General features: G+C 45.3%; 1 protein-coding gene across 13 annotated transcripts in view; it reads left to right on the top strand.

Annotated features, from left to right (window-relative positions):
* Ten-a (Teneurin-a transmembrane protein) overlaps positions 1–18,512 on the top strand; it is a 594,721-nt gene that overhangs the window by 556,542 nt on the left and 19,667 nt on the right. For 9 of the 13 annotated variants that reach the window (XM_076772616.1, XM_076772642.1, XM_076772634.1 and 6 more), the window contains 8 exons: positions 38–318; positions 9,833–9,952; positions 10,424–11,151; positions 11,567–11,780; positions 14,318–14,582; positions 15,576–15,706; positions 16,044–16,190; positions 16,674–16,881. In XM_076772616.1, the coding sequence (XP_076628731.1) occupies positions 38–318; positions 9,833–9,952; positions 10,424–11,151; positions 11,567–11,780; positions 14,318–14,582; positions 15,576–15,706; positions 16,044–16,190; positions 16,674–16,881 (2,094 nt within the window). The remainder of the gene's footprint in view (positions 1–37; positions 319–9,832; positions 9,953–10,423; positions 11,152–11,566; positions 11,781–14,317; positions 14,583–15,575; positions 15,707–16,043; positions 16,191–16,673; positions 16,882–18,512) is intronic. The other 4 variants (XM_076772668.1, XM_076772651.1, XM_076772658.1 and 1 more) reach the window with 3 other exon arrangements.

Here is an 18,512-nt window from a genome sequence, read left to right as displayed (position 1 = left end):
GAAAAGATATTAATCATCGTTTCGTTTCCTGTTACAGACTTCCTCCACCCCAACAGCAGGTGACAGTCGGGTCTCTGGGTGGTGGTTTAGGAGCCGGGGCTGGAAATGGTGGCACAGGGACGGTGGGTGCTCAAGGTCAAGCCATGGTAGTGCCAGGATTTCCACTCCGTGGAGCGACAGTGCCGCATTATTCGCCGTATTCGCCGTCACGTTTTCACATCGACAAACGGTGCCAGCACAGATGCTCCTGGAAATGTTTCTCGATCGCCCTGATCCTCCTGGCTGTTGCGCTGACAGCGATGCTGGCTTACTTCGCCAGTAAGTAAACACGACATAATGCGGAATCTTAATAAACCGAACCAGGGAACAAAATGCCGGCCGTTCGCTGAAAACGAGAGAGACCTTCTTCGGTTTTTCTTTCGCGTTCTATTCGGATTGCACTCCACGAGTTCGGTAAACGAGTAATTTCGTTTTGTTTCGTTAACAATACGAATTCAACGCGGCTTAGTTCGGGTCTAAACGGGTCTGCAATTAAACGGTGTAAATTGAATAACTTCAAGAACGTGGAAACGACATTCTTGCGTAATTTGTTAGGGGCGATGATTGTTGAAACCAGAACCGTTGCCGGAGCCGGACAAAAGTTGCCGGCAGTCTGTTCTAATTATTTTTAACTAAACTTTATTAAGAGAAGAATTGCACGGTGAGAAAAATACAAAACAGAATTGCGCGAACAAATAATTGCATTCCTTTGATCGAAAATTATTCATCGGACCAAAGTTCGTCCATTATGTATGAGTAGTTTCGTCGATCTCCGGTTTTCAGTGAACAGCTCTTATTTACCGACGTCGTTGTATCGTAATCTATCGCTATTCGGGCCCCGGGAAATCGTTCTACCCGTTAATCTGCAATTTACGGTACAATAACTCATTATTAATTCGCAGATTCGGTTAGGCAGTGCGATTCTCGTTGCGGCCGTCGAAATTCACCGGAACTTTGATTTGCCTAACTTACGATACAGTGTCTATCTACAAATAGAAACTCCGGGGCAGGGTTAATTTGTTCGCAGGATTTTGTAAATTCAAATCGTATCGCGCTGGACCGATTGCACGAATGAAACTTGCCTTCGCCGTGAATTCTGCTCGTTCTATCGTCATAATTGCGTTCAGAGACGATAATTCGTTTACCGTTCGTGCAAGAACGAAGAAATTGATAACTGAAACTCGTTGCATACATTTATGAAACGTGAAACTTTCATATTCTTATTATAAATAGCTACTATAGCGAACCGGACACGGAATTAGGAGATATTTACCTTAAAACATTTAATCACTTTTCACAACTTGCAAGTTTTATCGTTCGTTTCAATCGAGAACATTTCCTCATTCACATTCGCATACAGTATTCATATACTGCAGAAGAGAATGGGAAAACCGTAACTTTAGAATTAAATGTCTCATAAACTATTAACCATTTGTCCTCAAAACTGGGTACCATTAATTTTAATTTGCCATGGTCTATCATTGTGCTATAGCTCATAAAAAAATCACGCTTCGGTACCCATCTTTTAAAATTTGATTTTGCGTATAACATTTAAATACAAATTTCATTTTGACATTTATACTGCAATATACGCTATGAAAAGTCTATAAAAAGAACCTATCAAATCGCTATTATTCTTCGCGCAATATCATGAAAAAGTCGTAACGTTTTAAAATCTTCGAACATCATCGTAAAATCTCGAGGGGATAACTTTGAGATCTTCAGCTTTTAGGAAATGCAATTACCGACAGAAGTCGATTTTTCTTCCAAACAAGCCAGAATCCGGGTCTTAATCGCTTAAACTCTATCATCCCCTGACTCGAGATTTCGATACTCATTTCTGTCGCGTCTTCCTCGTATTCGATTCAAAGAGAACGAGAACTCTATTATCGCGAAGAAAGGAAGAGGGAACGCAATTTTACCAACATACCCTGCACTTCACCGGTACAGTACCAACGTCGAGATCCCGTTCGAGGTTAATGCCCATCGCGGAATAGAGGGATCTTCCTCGAATCGACCTTGTAAGCTCCGAAGATCCAAAATTTATTGCCAGTAAAACCTCTCCTTCGAATTGTCTATGTGTTTCAACGTCGTAGCTAGGCTGCCAGACATCTTATTAGCGGACAGAGGCTTCCTATCGATTCGCCCCAACTCACCCCGTGCGTCCTCGTCTCTGCCTCTTTGGTCCCACGATTTTTACAATGATACGTCTCTGTATCTCCTGTCAACGATTTGAATATTTGTTTGAAAGGAATCAGTTCCTCCCAGACGAGATCAGCCATCATTGGACGTTTCAAAGATGGCGGTTCGAGGACGATAAGCGAATTATTCAGGTAGTGGGCGATCGTCCCAATAAATTCTTGGCAACCTCATCGAAACGCTTCCTCGACATCGACCAGCAATATTTTCACCTCTCCCCTAAACCGGACGTAGCCAACCGTGGCTAAATGAACCATTGCGCTAGTAATGTTACGACGTAGCTGCGCTTCCTATCCAAGATCCGGACTTCCGTAGTTAAACGGTATTTAATTTGGCGGTGCACCAGCCCGCGGGAGCATCTATGTCAACCGACTGGTCCCCTTCCTGGTATTTACCCTCGTTCTCCGGCTTAGGAGCGCGTCCTCGTCGCTGGATGTATTTCGCGGGTCGACGATTTTCACTGGAATTTTCACGGCGGAGGAGAAAAAAGGGGAAGGAACGCGAGACGCTGCGGTCTTTTCGTCGTCGGTCGTATTTCGTGGCTCGACGGTTTTGATGAAAATTTGATGTCGATGGGAAAAGAGAACAGGAGACGCGCGCTCGTCGAGCGAAAACTTGACGGTTCCCAATGAAATTTACTCTTACAGAATTTCTTCGACAATGTACAAAATATAAATAAATCGCTAACCGTTGAAAAAAATATATACGAGATCCGTAACACGAGGTGGTTTTCCTTTCGAAGGTGGCTGCTTTATTCTCCGGTCCGTCGTAAATGAGTAAAACATTTGAAAACGTTAATGGAGTTTCGGTGCACGTGACTGGAACCCTCCTCGAGCGTCTAGACAGCGAGACGGTTAACCATTCCAGGGCGTCGAAAAAGACACGAGAGAGTTCAAAGAGTACGGGCAAAGTAGGAAGATTCCCTAGACTGGCTTAGCCTGTCCCGTGACACGAAAATTGCATCTCTGGCGAGGTACCAGTCGCAAAACCGAGCCAGGGACCGATTAGAGAAATTAACGCTCCCTCGTTATCAGCGTGAAACAGTAGTAGCCCCGAGGGCGCGGGGGCGGCGAGGAACGGGGTAACGGGCTTGAAATTGTGTCTTTGCATTCAGCCCCGAGTCGACAAATCCCCGAACCCAAACGGCGGTCAAGGTCTCCGACGCAGTAGCATTACGGTTTATCTTTCCAAGGCGGAGGGAATAAAGGGGATTCGACGGAAAAGGAGGGTGGCTCGTTGGGTGGCCGAGGCGCACATTGTTCTGCGAATATTTATACTGGGTGATTCTTGTAATCAGTACGTTTTTATCCAAAGTCTCTCAGCCTTAGCAAGGGTTGGCTGGAATTTCAAGAAAAAGTACTTTTAACAATGTTAACAATAGATGATAGAACGATGGTGCTATCCATTTTATATATTTTGAATAGAAAGTGAAATTTCATAAAATATTTTTAGTTGGACAAAAGCTGAAGCAAAACCGCGGGAAAAAGCTAGTTAGAAATATATGTCCATGCTTTGTAGACGCGTCGGTCACTTTATGAGAATCACCCTGTATATATAACATTCTCGACCCTCCCTCGCTGAACTGTCCCTCGAATCCAGCGTCTGCATTCTTCTTCCTCTTCTTCGTCTCCCGTTCCGCGCCACTCTTTCGCGTTTGAAAAGCGGAAGGAAGAAAAGAGGAGGAGATTGCAAAGCCGGATCGGCCTCGGGGAGACCTCGCCAGCTGTTATTTCTGCATTCCGGTAAATCGAGTCGGGAATCCAATCTGCCTGTTTGCTACTGCATCCAAACTACCCTCTTCCACACCCACGCGCCACCAACCCACCCCTCTTGCTCTTCGTCTGTCTTTCCGTTGTCGATTCAACCCTCGTCCACGATGATCGACGTCGGTGAGGCGTTGAAACCACTCGGGGCCCAAGACAAAACGGAATTTCGGGCCCTATTTAATGTTTTCAACATCCAGAAAGTGGTTACGAACAATTATTGATTCAAATTAAATACTCTCATTTATAATTTCGTATATACGATACAGTATTCGTTCCTATTTCGGCAAATGATTAATTTCTCTTAATTAATATGGGAGTAAAAACATTGGGAATCGAATATCACAAGCTCAAAGGGAGTAAAATCGAAAAATCCGCTTCTGGGCTGAGCCGTTTGCCTCGCGCGGTAATTGGCTTATTGAAACACGGCTGATTTCATTTTTGGGTTCGAATAAATGGAATTAATTAAAATATAATACTAAGTGCAAAAAGTAAAACAATTTTTGACAATTCATCGCATCAATTAGCTTCGAATAATATAGGTAGAAGAAAGAACTATCAGCCGCCTACATTTTATTCGTTATTCGGAATTTGTATCTAATAATCTTACCCGTCTCTGCTCTTACTTATCCGAACCATAAAGGAATCCCCATGAGACCTACCCGATTCTAGTTGGTGTATAAGGAATTTTCCCTGGGGTCATTCTTACTGGCAGAGTCTAGTACAATTCCCCTAGGGACAAGACCCTTGTATATGAATAACATTGATTGTAGTATTGCGTGGCAACGCTTGCAGTATCGAGACTGGAGTCTATAACCTCATGATCTTCGGATCACGACCATTGTTTCTACTCCCTGCAGATGCCATCTGTAGAAGGTTTCATACTTAAAACAACCAATACCATTCTTTTCTTCTTGATGGTAGGCTTGTAAAAATTTTCATAAATCGTACACGTGCAAGTAGTGGTCAAAATAACACTCGTCGCTGAAACGAGCAGTAATAGGATTTCGTAAATAGTGAAAATATAATCCTCAGCGTGACGCTTGTGGGTGGTGTTATTCGCCGCCTATTTCCAGCAGAGGGATACGCATGCACTAGAGCCGTCGTTGCTTTTGGGTAATTTGATTTATGCGGACGCTCGGTCGCGTCCACCGCTCGAAATCTTTTCCGGATTCCGGATTCCAGCTTCGTCTCCGGGGCGTTCGTTCAACCACCCTCCCCCTCCCTCCTCTCTATGTAATTTCCGAGAGCTAGAGCAACAAAAGGCTCCTCCTACAGCCTGGATCGATCGAACGAACAGGTTCGCTCTAGACACGCGCCTGTTTTTCGGCGCTAGTTTCAACTCTTTGCGGTCGCCGGACGAGCTGGACTCGCCAAAACAATTTCAGCGCTTTGGTCGTTAGGCTAACCATACTCGACGAACTCGAAGGTTGCATACTGGTTGCTATAGTACGTGTAGCATGTCTCTGTCGTCAAAACCATACCGCTTAAGACACTTTTAGTACTAATTTCTGCGCGAGAAACGTATTCACCGTCCGATGGCCTCGGTGGCGTATCAAATAGCGTAGTGATGTAACCCGTATACGAGCCACGGACAGTGATCGTGCCTGTCTTTCGATTAAGTCGGTTAATCGAAGTTCTACGTACTTGTCGTTGTTTTCGTTTCGTCGATCGACCGTTAACGGGTGTCCCACATGTTGGGACATCGCTCAGCGCGGGATAAATATCGGCATCGTTACCCGGCCGTGTACAGAACTATTTGTTGACCTGGGCCAGAGCTAGTCGAACGGTTGCTATTAATAATCGCGGATAGATTTTTGTGCCACGCGCGGTTCTTCCCACGATTCCTCGGGGAGGAAGCGGATCGCGGCGTTCTGGAAACGCGGTTTCCTGCTGAACGTATTGCTGCCAGTTTCCGCCATTTTTCTGCCGTCTAAACGCGCGAGTTTCGATTCCTCTTCGCCGCTGAAGTTATCGTTGCGGTAATACGCGAATCCCCACAGGGAAAACGCGTAACTTAATCCTCGATTTCGAAGCAAGAAGCTTCTATTATTATCATCTGTATAAGCTAAATCGTCGCACAGAGAAAATAATCGTATTCGAATGCAAATAGACAGCGCTTGGCAATATTTTCAATGCCACGGAACCTCCATAGGAAGGAAACGATAGACCGATCGATAGTAAACATTTCATTATAACACGAGGAAAGAAAGCGGAAGTATAACCGAAGAGTGGGAGGACGGATAATCCTCCGATAATCCGGGAATCATTCTCGGGAATGAATCGTTCTATCGATCCGAGGGAATATAATTGAAAAAGTTGTTCCTTTGCTCTCGTCGAACGAGGCCCTGTCTGTCGTTCCCAGCCGACTTCTCCTTTTCCCTATCTCGAATCAAAGGGTGAATCAAGGCGTTGGAACAGGACCGTACACCCCCGTTCCAAACTCTGACGATATTAGCGTTACAGGCTCGTCAGTCACCAGGGAATGAATTTTATCAGATCTCTAGCTTTGCATTAAATATATTTTTTCGTTTTAAAGGCGATGAAATTTCAGTAGCTCTCCGTCCACGTTCTGTTTCCCGCGAGTGGTTCTGTACGCGGTGACGAATTCAGAATTCGAAAACGACTCGGTTTTATCCGCGATGGCGGCATGCACGCGGAAGATGGCGATATGACACGTTAGAGAGACACTCTGGATGGCGATGGTGTCGCGAAACGAGAACGAAAACGACGCGACGACGCGACGGTTGCTTCCGATGCTAGCGAAATAAGGTCATTCACAGTTCACTGCAACTCAATTTCAACGATAGTTACATAACGTCGGTCCCGAGGGGGGTGGAATGCTTCTTTCCCAGTTATTTCGCAATGTCTGCGGCCCGAGTCGATTCCTCGTTGCGCGAAAGCTCGCATGCGTCGACTGTTCCACGCGAGGACGGTAATTTGTCCGTCACGGTTGACGCGCGAAATCAAAGGGACGATGCCCGTAATTGTACGCGCTGTCCATTCTTGCCTGCGAGTCGTTTCCTTTGGTAAAATGCAACCGCGGTGATGGGAATGGATGAGCTTGATGAGCTTGACAGGGAAAACGTTGGTAAAGAGCGATAGCTTCTGTTCTAAACGCGCCTGGGGCGAAGCAAAAGGGACAGCAACGTTGCGAATTTGGTAGTTCAAGTCGGAAACGGAGTATTCAAAATCAGATACAATGTTTAATACTTCACTGCCAGCTTCGAAGTTGTTTCGTGTATCTGGTTATAAATTGTTTCGTGTATCGAGATATAAATCGTTTCAAAGATCGGGGTACAAATTGTTTCATATATCCGAGCAATGTATGCCGTCGTCGGCGATCCGATGTAAACGTCAAATATCTAGTTTCGCATCAGTCACGAAATTCTAAAATCCGTTACGAAATATAGCACTTGCCTACCCAGGAATCCATCAGTATGACCCAGAAAAGAAAGCATACGAATTTCATATTACGATTTTCCATTTCTGCCGGTGATATCGACTTTCGCGATTGGACGGTTCGACTGCGTCGCACGGACGACAAACATAGCAAACGCAATAAAGTGGACGCTATAAATCAAAAGGTACGAATCGTGGGTAGGCGAAAAAAAAGAACCAACAAAAGAGAAATGAACATGAAATATTGATGACCAGCGCATGATTCTCTATTTGTCAGATCGTTCTAGCGGCAGTAATGCGCGAATTCAATTAGCTGGCGCGAAAGCACCGGCGCGTTGATAAGCCAAGAGGTCGTTAGGCACGTTGTATTGCGAACGTTCGCTTTTAAAAACTCTCGTTAACCCGCATAATTAATTCGCGGCGGACGCGGCCACCGGGACAGATAATTAATTTAGCCGCGATAACCCGGCCGCCGGATAAGGATTTTATTGTGGAATTCAGCGCTGTATTTAAATTCGACGAACCTCGCACTTATTGTCCGGAAGGCATTAATATAAATGAACCATGGGTGAAGAACTCGTGAAAAGTGTGAGCGCGGGCGTTAACGTAATTGGGACGTCGGCCGCTGCAAAAGTTGTATAAATTACCTTCGATAATTTATTACAGTTCGTCTTGTACGCCTTATTCTACGTGAATTAATTGCTCGTTTACGGAGATGGTTAATTTTTAATAATTCCCAAAGTAGACAATATTGTCCATGTCTATTATAGCGAACCAATTTTCAGCAATTCCGTTCCATCTGTCGTACGACCATAATCGGATCTGCGTAATACTTGCACTTACAGACGTTTGTAAAATAGTGCATTGAACATATTTATTCGCAGGCGCATATAAATAACTCTCGTAAATTGCCCCATTAACGTCGCGTTGCATGTAAATAACATTGGTTTCCGAAACCACACTCGCAAAATTGCGTCATTACACGGTATGATAGCTTGTTTCGCAGCTGATACGTTGGCCCGTAATGAAACTCGTGCGTTACGGTTCGTTCGACCGTGTTTTACGATAAAAATTATATACGAAACACGTACGAGAGCCTTTTATAACGAAGATCACGTTTCGAGTATATTCGAAAGCGATTTATAACGAAATTCGTGGGGAAATTATGCGTCAGGTATTTGCGAGAGAATTTTATAATAAAAATCGTACGTTGAGAACGCGTATTAAAAACGGTTTATCGTTGAAATTTCGTGCGCATGTGTGTAACGTTGGTTTATAACAAAAAGTCAGGTAGGAGAACTAGAGTCGAGACTTTTATCGACATTTCCATCGTTTACCATTTTCACCTCTCAATTCTAGAATTATTCCGAACATCGATTGCTGTTCACCAGTGATATATCAAGAAAGTGGGGTAAAAATGAACATGAAATATCGATGACCGGTGTTGCAATAACCTGCATGTCACATGCCCACTTAATCTTGGATGAACGATGAGTGTTCGGTGTATATATCGTACTACGTTAGCTGTAGACGTTAGTGTATATCATTCGAGTAGCCTTATAGTTATTGCATAGTTTATTTTTCCATCGAATAAACCAGTATTTGCTTTCTTCGATCGACAAAAGTTCTTTGTCCTGAATTTCATTGAAAACTAGGTGCATCTCGTCAAATAAAAAATAGAAAATACAATTTTATCAAAAACGACCCAAGGTTTAGAGTCCAAGGATCGATGCTGGTCCAACAAATTACGCTAGCAAACACCATTCGCTCAGGCGATTTACAACCGAAAGCTAGTTTCCTATAAAATGTTATCGTGTGCCAAAATGGCCACGCGTGCCATACATTGCAAACGCTGGTTCAGCTCGTATCGCAGTCAGAGTCCTCCTGCTCGCGAGCAACGAACAATTACCGCCCCCGCGATGGTCGTATATTAAATGCAGAAACAGCGGTACAGCCTTTATCATTCGAATGTCTTTCTTGAAAACTTACAGGCGATGCCGGCGTCGTAGAAACCTAGCGTCCCGACGTAATTCGAAAGCGATTGTTCGAATTTATGAACCCATTACGGTGCTTCAGGACGTTCGACTAAAGCCCCGTGTCTGATTCCTGGCGCAATAAAAGAGTCTCGTAACGGTGCTATTTTGTCTCGAGTGGCGGCCACGTACATTAAGAATATAACTAGTTGATTGCGTGCGGCGCTCTTACACGGTCAACGCATACGTACATAAAATCCCTGGCTCTAGTCTGGATCGTAAACTTGCTATAACGTAATATCGAGGTGGAACGAATTTTGTATGCCTAGCGCTAATTGCTATACTTAGTGCATTTATGATCGTTCTATATAATTGTACTCTATCCGTAACAAAAGTGTAATCTTGAATCGAGGCAACGGGGAACGCGTTAAAGTGGGAATTTTGTTTTCTTTCCAGCAGTGAGCTCCATGCGACCAATAGACAGCACGAAATGCGTGGTGGTCCAAGATGTCAAGGCTGTCACTCACGAGAACGCGCACGTTCACGACCCGATATCAACGCAAATACCCACCGAAGGTAAATATCGAGCAGTATCAATTTGCATCCACTCTGCATGATGTAAATACTCCCGCGCACGACGTCTCACGGTAATTGCTTTTGGGTGGCGTCTGCCACGTTCGAATGGCTTCCCCTCGGTCTGATATCGGGCGTCGCCGTACATACCGATACAATGGCTGCAGCGAGAATAATATCGACCCAGAAACGCGCGCGTTCGAAGGGTTGTTTCACTGAAATATTTCTCGCGTGACCGAAACAATCGTAAAAAATTAATATATGCATTCTTTGGACTGTTCGCGAGATACAATAGGAGGCAGGAAACTTATCCTGATAATAGCAGACTGTGTCTCCCATTGTCGCGAATATGGATGCAACTCCATAAACGTCGCGAAATCTGTTCCGTAACTGTCGCATAGACGTCTTTCCCGCTTCTTGGTGCTTCTTGCTCGAAGTCTAGACAATAGAAGTCACGAGATCTTGTCCTAGCAGGGCTAGCGATCGGTAGAAGTCGGGATAGATTTTGGAAACATAGATGCACGAGGTGTTCCTATCACGCAGAGTCATTGCCGACGAGCACGGCGGAGCACTCGAGCGCGGCGGACAGCGCCGGGGATCAGCAGAGCGATCCCCAAATCCAGCAGTCTGCGCAACAATGGCCGGCGGTGCTCGAGCTGCAGGCGTACAACGTCGCCCACTCGGCCGTCATACCACCGTACAACTTCTGGAACACGGAATTCCGGAACAAGCAGCCGGCGTTCATCAGGCTGAACCTGACTCTGCCATGGGGTGCGAACTTCGCAGTATACGGTAGACGGAACGTCGCGCCCAGCGTCACGCAGTACGACTTCGTGGAGTTCGTCAAGGGTGGTCGCGTGGACCACAGGCTGAAACGGGACACCGCCCCCGAGGCGGTCAGTTTCATGAAATCCGGCGGCCAGGACAGTCGTACCAACCATCGCAACGTCCGTTCGGTACCGTTGGACCGTCACGTCCTGATCAAAAGGACCATCGTCGAGCCCATGATGGTCAACGTCAGTCTGCTTCAGTACCTCGACACCGGTCGCTGGTTCCTCTCCGTCTACAACGACGAGCTGCAGCCGTACAAGGTCACCCTGGTCGTCACCGAAGCCGAAGGAGTCTCCACTACTTGCCCCAACGACTGTTCCGGACGGGGATCCTGTTATCTCGGAAAGTGCGACTGCATCGACGGGTATCAGGTGCGTAAACCGGTCATTAGAAACTCGATTGAGCCTTTGAAAAAATTCCTGATCGATTATTCTTCGTGTAACCATAACAGATATCGCGAGTAGTAATACCCCTGTGGTGTCGACTAGCGCCGTAAGGGGTGTGGAAGGTTTAGGACGCAAATTATGCTCGATCGATTCACAGTCGTAAAACTTTAAGTCGATGTTTTCCAAAGTAGGGGATTTGGCCCTTAATGGAGCGTCATGCAATCCAGGGAGGGTCGTGAGAGAAAATTGTGAACGTAGGAAAGCGTAGATAGCTTAAACGTGCCTGTCTACGTGTAATATGGGTGCAAAAATTTAATGGGGTTGTTGAAAAATATATTTACGAAACGTTGAGTTGTCGCTAAAGCGATTTAAATTATGAAGAGGCTACTAAAAATTTCAGGGAGCCGATTGCAGCAAGAGCGTGTGCCCTGTGCTGTGCTCCTCGCACGGACAGTATGGCGGCGGTATGTGCCATTGCGAAGACGGCTGGAAAGGTGCCGAATGTGACATACCATTAGGCGATTGTCAAGTTCCTGATTGCAACCAACACGGACAATGCGTTAGGGGATCCTGTGTGTGTAATCCTGGTTGGAAGGGCGACTTCTGCGACGAACGTAAGTTAATAACTTATCTCTCTGCTACTGCATCGTTTAATCCTGACCCTGTCAAATCATTTTCAATTAAATGAACAATTTATGATCAGTAGAAATTGCTGAAACTTCTTTGGGTGCATAGAGTCAAAGTAAATGTGAAAATAAACATAGAAGACAGCGTAAATTATAATAGTTGATACGCTCATCGGACAGGGGATAAAATGCCCTGCAAAACGAACGTTCGAACAAGTCGATGCGATGGCTAGTTCCGGAGATATAAGAATCCGAAGCGTTTGTTTACATCGCAAGATCAATGGCCGCACGTGATCGTAGTAAATAGTAAACGTGACGTCACTCAGTCACTCGGTCAGTGGGTCAACGTGCGACAAGGAGGTACGACGCGACGCGTCAGACGGAGACAGCGATAGTCGAATTAAGAAAAATTACTTTTTACATAAATTACGATATCTCCGGAACGGGAAGTCGGATCACCGAAAACCAAAAACCATTTTAAAGAGGAAGGTTTGCCGCTGTCAACGGTGGCTCAATAATGCATAAAACACTAATAGTTTCGGAACTGCACGCGTCTAAAGTTTTAGTATTTTTAATACGCGTGGTAGACTGTTCTAAGACAGTGGAAACTGAGGATTATCTCTTTTCGTCTTTACTATACATACAAGTGTATGTATAGTATAAATAATTTTTTAACGAAGCCTCCATCAACAAATTGGTATTCTTGATTTTCGTCTTATTTTGGCCTCTAGAATCCCCCATTAACATTTTTCCCAGGGATGGCCGAACACCCTGTATATTTCCTATTTACATCGGAAGCTAACCAGAATTTATTTCTGTGTCGGATGTTGATTCTTCATATTTGTCAGTGCGCCATTAATTTCCACCATAATTCGAGCGTACGTACGTCCTGGTAGCACCCTCTCTCTCTGTCTTCAGCCAGGGAGATTCAAGATATTAGCGATGCGCGGTCCCTTCTGACAGGGAACACAGCCGGACTGTGCCCGACCCTATAATTAATGCACGCACAGTCCCCTTAATTTGCATACGGGTCAAACTATGCCACGATTCGACGATCAGTTTCGCGGTTGCTCGAATTTTCCAAGAAGATCGTCACCACCGATGCTTCGGATCAACATCAGGAGTTCACCGCTGTCCTAACCACAGTATCGCCGCAGAAAAATTACGTCTGGAACGAATGGCAAAATTATTCGTAGTGAACGCACGACCCTTTGTCTCTGACATCCTCACGATTCCCTCGTAGCGCGTTCTACCCTTTCATTTTTCTGAGAACAAGATGACGCGTTGGATCGTTTAACGCGGGGGTTGACAAAGAGAAGCTCTAGATATGCAATACTGTTGGAGGAGAACGCTTGTTCGTCGTTTCAGTTAACTAGTATCGATCTTTAAAACAGCTCCAATTCATTTTGCTCCGACTAAAAATATTACAGAAATTCCGATCGCGAGTCGATGGAACTCGCGTCTCCGCGGTTCTAATAAAAACCAGGGAATCGGTGATCCCCTCGTTCGATGAACGCGACGCATACGTAACGGGGCGAAGAATCCAGGAGGAATTTCCCTCATCTCGGGCGAACGAACGTCGCAGCCTGTATACACATAACCGGTCCCGCGCGGTACGACGCGGATGGCACCACGCGACGCGTCGCCGGGACGCTTTGGAATTAAGTTTCATAATTTCCCCGGGGCAGCTGGGATCCGCGGGAGTAATGCAATTGTTCCGATGCCATAATTTAAAAAGTTGGCCCATTCGTCGGCGCCCAGGGCGCAATCACCGCCGCCCGCCCACCTAGACTACCTCCTTCCGAGACGCCTTGAAAACAACGCTAAAAGATCTGCTGTCCCCTCGATTCGATAGCTCTATGGGCTCTCGTGAACGAGAAACGATTTCCGAGACGATTATCTCGTTTTTTGTGATTCGATCTTTTGTTATTCGAACGAGATTATTTACCAAATTGGTGGATGAATAGTTTTGTCAGACTCGCGAACAAGTGTTAGAGATTATTTCGAAGAATACTTGTGATTGAGTTTTAGTTCCTACCATATTGGTCACAATTCTTATAATCTCTGTTGCAAAGCAGTTTAGCAGTAGTCTGATCTATTTACCGCGCATTGACGCCTACCATCGAGCTAAATGCCACGGGAAAGGGTTAACCACGCCAATCATCGGTTCAGGGTGCTATTATTCAAAGGCCTCGCGTAGAAAACTTGGTTTAAACGTTCATAGTATTGTAGTATCTCGGAAGCGTTAACTATAGTATCGATCTTGTCGATCATCTGTCACGTGTATCAGGATTAGGAAACGTCTATAAACAACTTGGGTGTCCGAATTGCGGAACGTGTTATCAACTGTCTGTGTATCTGAATTGGTTTGATCGCTGCACTATCTCAAAAGCATTAACCATACGGTCGATCTTGTCAATCATCTGCCACGTGTACCGATAGTAGCGTCTATGAGCAATCTCCTGGTTGGCCAGTAATTGCAATCGTACTTGTCTACCTGACAAAGACAATTCCTAATTTTTCAGCCGATTGTCCCGATCCTAACTGCAGCGGTCACGGCGCTTGCGTTTCCGGGAAATGCTACTGCAAGGCTGGCTGGCAGGGGGATAGGTGCAACCAGGTCGACCAGCAGGTATACCAATGTTTGCCCCGTTGCTCCGATCACGGCACGTACGACCTGGAGTCCGCGACCTGTGTCTGCGAGGGACACTGGACCGGCGTGGATTGCTCGCAGCCCAGCTGCGGCCTCAATTGCGGACCTCATGGAACATGCGAACAGGGTCTCTGCAAGTCAGTACACGTTATATATACCCACATACATCCTCGACGTCTTTTGTATCGCCGTCCTTTATGGGTCCTCCGTGGGCGTTGCGACCGGGAATCGCCGCGAATTGGGTTATCCGGACACGAACGCGCCGAATTGAACGAGAAAACCGACGCGTCCATTTTACAACACCCTCTGCCCGGTCCCATTGTATCGGAGAAATTTATCTCGGCCAAGGTTCAGTCCGTCCAACCCTAGCTAACGTTCGCTACCCTTTTTTGTTTTTACTCCTTGTTAGTGTAATAAATTAAGAGATCGTTCATCGTCGATTGAAACTCGTCGACTCAAGAGAGCACAGCCAACAATGGTCGCGTCAGGTTTTTCCCCGCAAGTTCGCGACAGTCAAAAAGATACTGACGCGGCAGATTCGCGGGGTACGAGAGGAGGAAAAGAATGCCCTAAAAATAGCTAAATTGCTGGCGAGATCAGAGGCACGAAAGTTCGGACTAAGAAGGTGAAAAATTGCAAGAAAAAGGCTCTGTCTTAGGCAGTAGAGGGGTTCGCGGGCGGGCCAACTTATCACGACTCGAAGGACCGCCGTCCCTTCCTACCATCCTTTTGTCAGAATCAAGGACGCGAAAGAGGATCTCCTTTCTCATATTCTAAAGCTGACGCCTCTCGTCTTCCCTCTTGTTCCATCGGCCGGCAGTCGCCGTGAAAGAGCCTCTAAGTGCAAAAACTTTTCCTCCGCGGGAGGGCAACTTCGAAACTGAACCCGAACTCGAACTCGCCGTGCCTCTTCGTCCCTTTCCGTTCGCAGAGGGAATCAATTTTACATTCGACGATAAAGCTTCCTGACACCGAGAGGCCTGCTCCGTTTTTTTTTTTTTTTTTCACGGAATCTCTGTCGCGTTGTCGGGCCAATCGAAGTTTTACGACTTCCCGAAGAATGCGTAGGGTCGAAAAGAAACTCGAGGGGGTAGAAGAATGCAATTAATCCGGCGGACCTCGACTTCCAGGTGCAACGACGACTGGACCGGTACCAAGTGCGATCAGAAACCGTGCGATCCTCGTTGCGCGGAACACGGCCAGTGCAAAAATGGCACCTGCGTCTGCAGCCAAGGATGGAACGGAAGACACTGCACGCTCCGTAAGTCGAACGTTTCGATGGATACTAGAGATCGATGATCATCCTCCACAGTAGAAAACACTATTAGTGTATCTTACGGTTACTTTCGAATCAATGCTTCTTCGTGTAAATTTTCGTTAAAAATCAATATTCGAGGAATTTTCAGAATGGTTGCAATTACTGCTCCGTGTATTCCAAACGGTATACATTTGTTTTACTTCCATCTAATAGAATTCCCTTTCTCAAAACGACCTGTACACCGTTCGAGTAACCGAAGCTAAAGGAACATCGGTTTTCAATTAGTTTTAATCGTCCGGCGACAGTGTGGATTAAAGTATTTGCTCTGCTTTCTTAATAGCCGGATGCGAAAACGGGTGCAGCAGCCACGGAATGTGCACTTTCCAGGACGGCGAATATAGTTGCGAGTGCTCGAGTGGTTGGGCGGGTAGAGATTGCAGCATACGTCTCGAAATGGAGTGTAACGATTTCATTGATAACGATCAGGGTGAATATCCAAAACATACTTAATAATAAGTTCAATATTTCGTGCTATCAAAGTAACTAAAACAAAATATTTTAAGTGGAATTTACTTAGAAGAGCCAGACGCACAGAGATGGCTGACCATAAACCGGTCTATTCTACTTAATTTCGTTACTTTTGTTGGAGGTTCCTTCTAACCTAAATCTGAACCAAAAACGAATTTTCTTTGTTTCTATTTCCCATTCCAATCTAGACTCGTGCCTATTATTTTTGTTTTATTTCGTATTATCAAAAATACGCTACTCTAACTTGACTCTTACTGAAATGTATTTCCTTCGTTTCTATTATCCCTGGAGGACTATATGTATTTCCACTGTCACTCGAACAAAGCCCGTAAAAAGCCCCCCTCGTTCGCGTTGCCAAAAAGTACACTGCGACGAAAAGCATAAACGACGTTAGCGTAAGGTTTGAAGGGAAATACGTGTTCTAAGAAGTAATATTTCTCAGATGGCATGATGGACTGTTCTGACAGCGAGTGTTGCTCGCACAAAACTTGCGCAGAGCATATCATGTGCCTTACTAGTAATAATCCCGTGGACGTTCTTCTACGCAAACAACCGCCCAGCGTCACGGCGTCCTTTTATCAGCGCGTGAAATTCCTCGTCGAGGAGAACAGCGTACAAAGCTACGCTCATATGAACGAGTACACCGAAAGGTAAGATCGATCACTTCTTATTACTCGATTTACCGTGATTATAATATAGAACGCTTAGTTTCTTATTTTTACGACATGTGAGAGAATAATATTTAGGCGATCGAGCGAGTCGTTGTACGATAGAATTTTTCTAAACTGTCGTTGATATATAAATTAAGAAGAAAACGGATCCTGAGACGCGCGTGTATCTGCGATGTTTCTGAAGTTTATCGGGAAGTTTTTGAAACCTCGTTATAAGAAAACGCGAATCCACCAGGAATTCTCAATTTGAAGAAACTTGGATAAGTTTTACCCTGTGCAATCTATGGTTTCGAATCGATCGTGACAGCGACTTTCTCGATCGATGTACGCCGATACATGTAACGTTTAACGAAAGAAGACGAAGTATAGTAATAGCTGCGTGTCATAGTTTGGCCTTTTACAATTTCAAACCCGCGTCGAACCGCGCGGTTAATTTCCTCGTTTATTATCATCCACGAGAACTGCGCAAATCATTGATTTCATTCGAAAAGATTTTTTTTGTTCGTCGTTACGGCACGCCCGTGATAAAAACAAACGCTCGAAAATGTGCAGTATGCGTACGAAAACGAGAAGAGACCGTTGTGTATATCAGTTTCGAAGCGCAGAACGTGTTTGGTCGCACAGACGATGCGCACACGGTCACGATGGTTTCGTTAAACAGTTTGTTTGCGCGTTTCATTTCCCGGCGAAGCTTCACGATGGGGCAAAATACCAAAAAAAAAAGAGAAAAAAGGAAAACAAAAAATATTCCCGATACACCTTTCGTACCGCGTCGCGCCATCGACGTGTTCCACATTTTCGTTCGCGCGGTTTCACTGACCAGTTTCACGCCATGTTTCTCGTTCGACGATTTCGAGCTGTCGCGGAGGAAAGATTATGCATGAGAAAAATTATGCGCCGTCGCGCGTTCGGAATTTCGCCCGTCGGAAACGCGCCACGAATTACGTAGAACCGAAAAAAGGAAAAAAAAAACAAAGGATCTTTATTTTTATTTTTCTATTCTCGAGGCGAAAAGTACGAAAGATCGGATTCCAAAGCACGGCGACGAAAGTAATCCATGACGCGATCGGAATTCACGTTTTCCCCATCGTGAGCGACTTTCCAATTGATAGACAAAAAAAAAAAAATAAAAGAATGGAAAGAAAACAGATTTAATCAGATTAACCGCTATACCAAACAATCCGGTGTATCCGTGACAGCTGAATTACGAAGAGAGCCCCCGGTGGGTGACAACCCTGCCAACCCTCTGACCGTCCTATTCCTCGTGTTTCACCCCCTCCCTCCCCCGAATGCTAAACGCGTCAGTGATCATCTCGGAAGCATTGGAGATCAAAGGAGCTTCCTAACGTGCGTCCCGATATTAATTGCGATTCTATCGCATGCCAGACCGATATAACGTTTCTGACAGCAAACTTGAACAGCCTTTTGAACAGAGTAATATCACCGTTTCGTAGATTAGCTCTTTAACGATAGTGTTAAGTCTTATTTCTTGGACCTGAGAGACAAGTCTCACTGACAGGAATCGAATGGAAATCATAAATTCATAACGTGGGAATAGTTTCGAGTAAATTGTACTTTTCTATCGCGTTGACTCTTGATGTACCGAGTGT

The sequence above is a fragment of the Colletes latitarsis genome, chromosome 1 (genome assembly GCF_051014445.1).
Source record: "Colletes latitarsis isolate SP2378_abdomen chromosome 1, iyColLati1, whole genome shotgun sequence".
Taxonomy (NCBI): Eukaryota; Metazoa; Arthropoda; class Insecta; order Hymenoptera; family Colletidae; genus Colletes; species Colletes latitarsis.
This window is presented reverse-complemented; position numbering and strand designations above follow the sequence as displayed.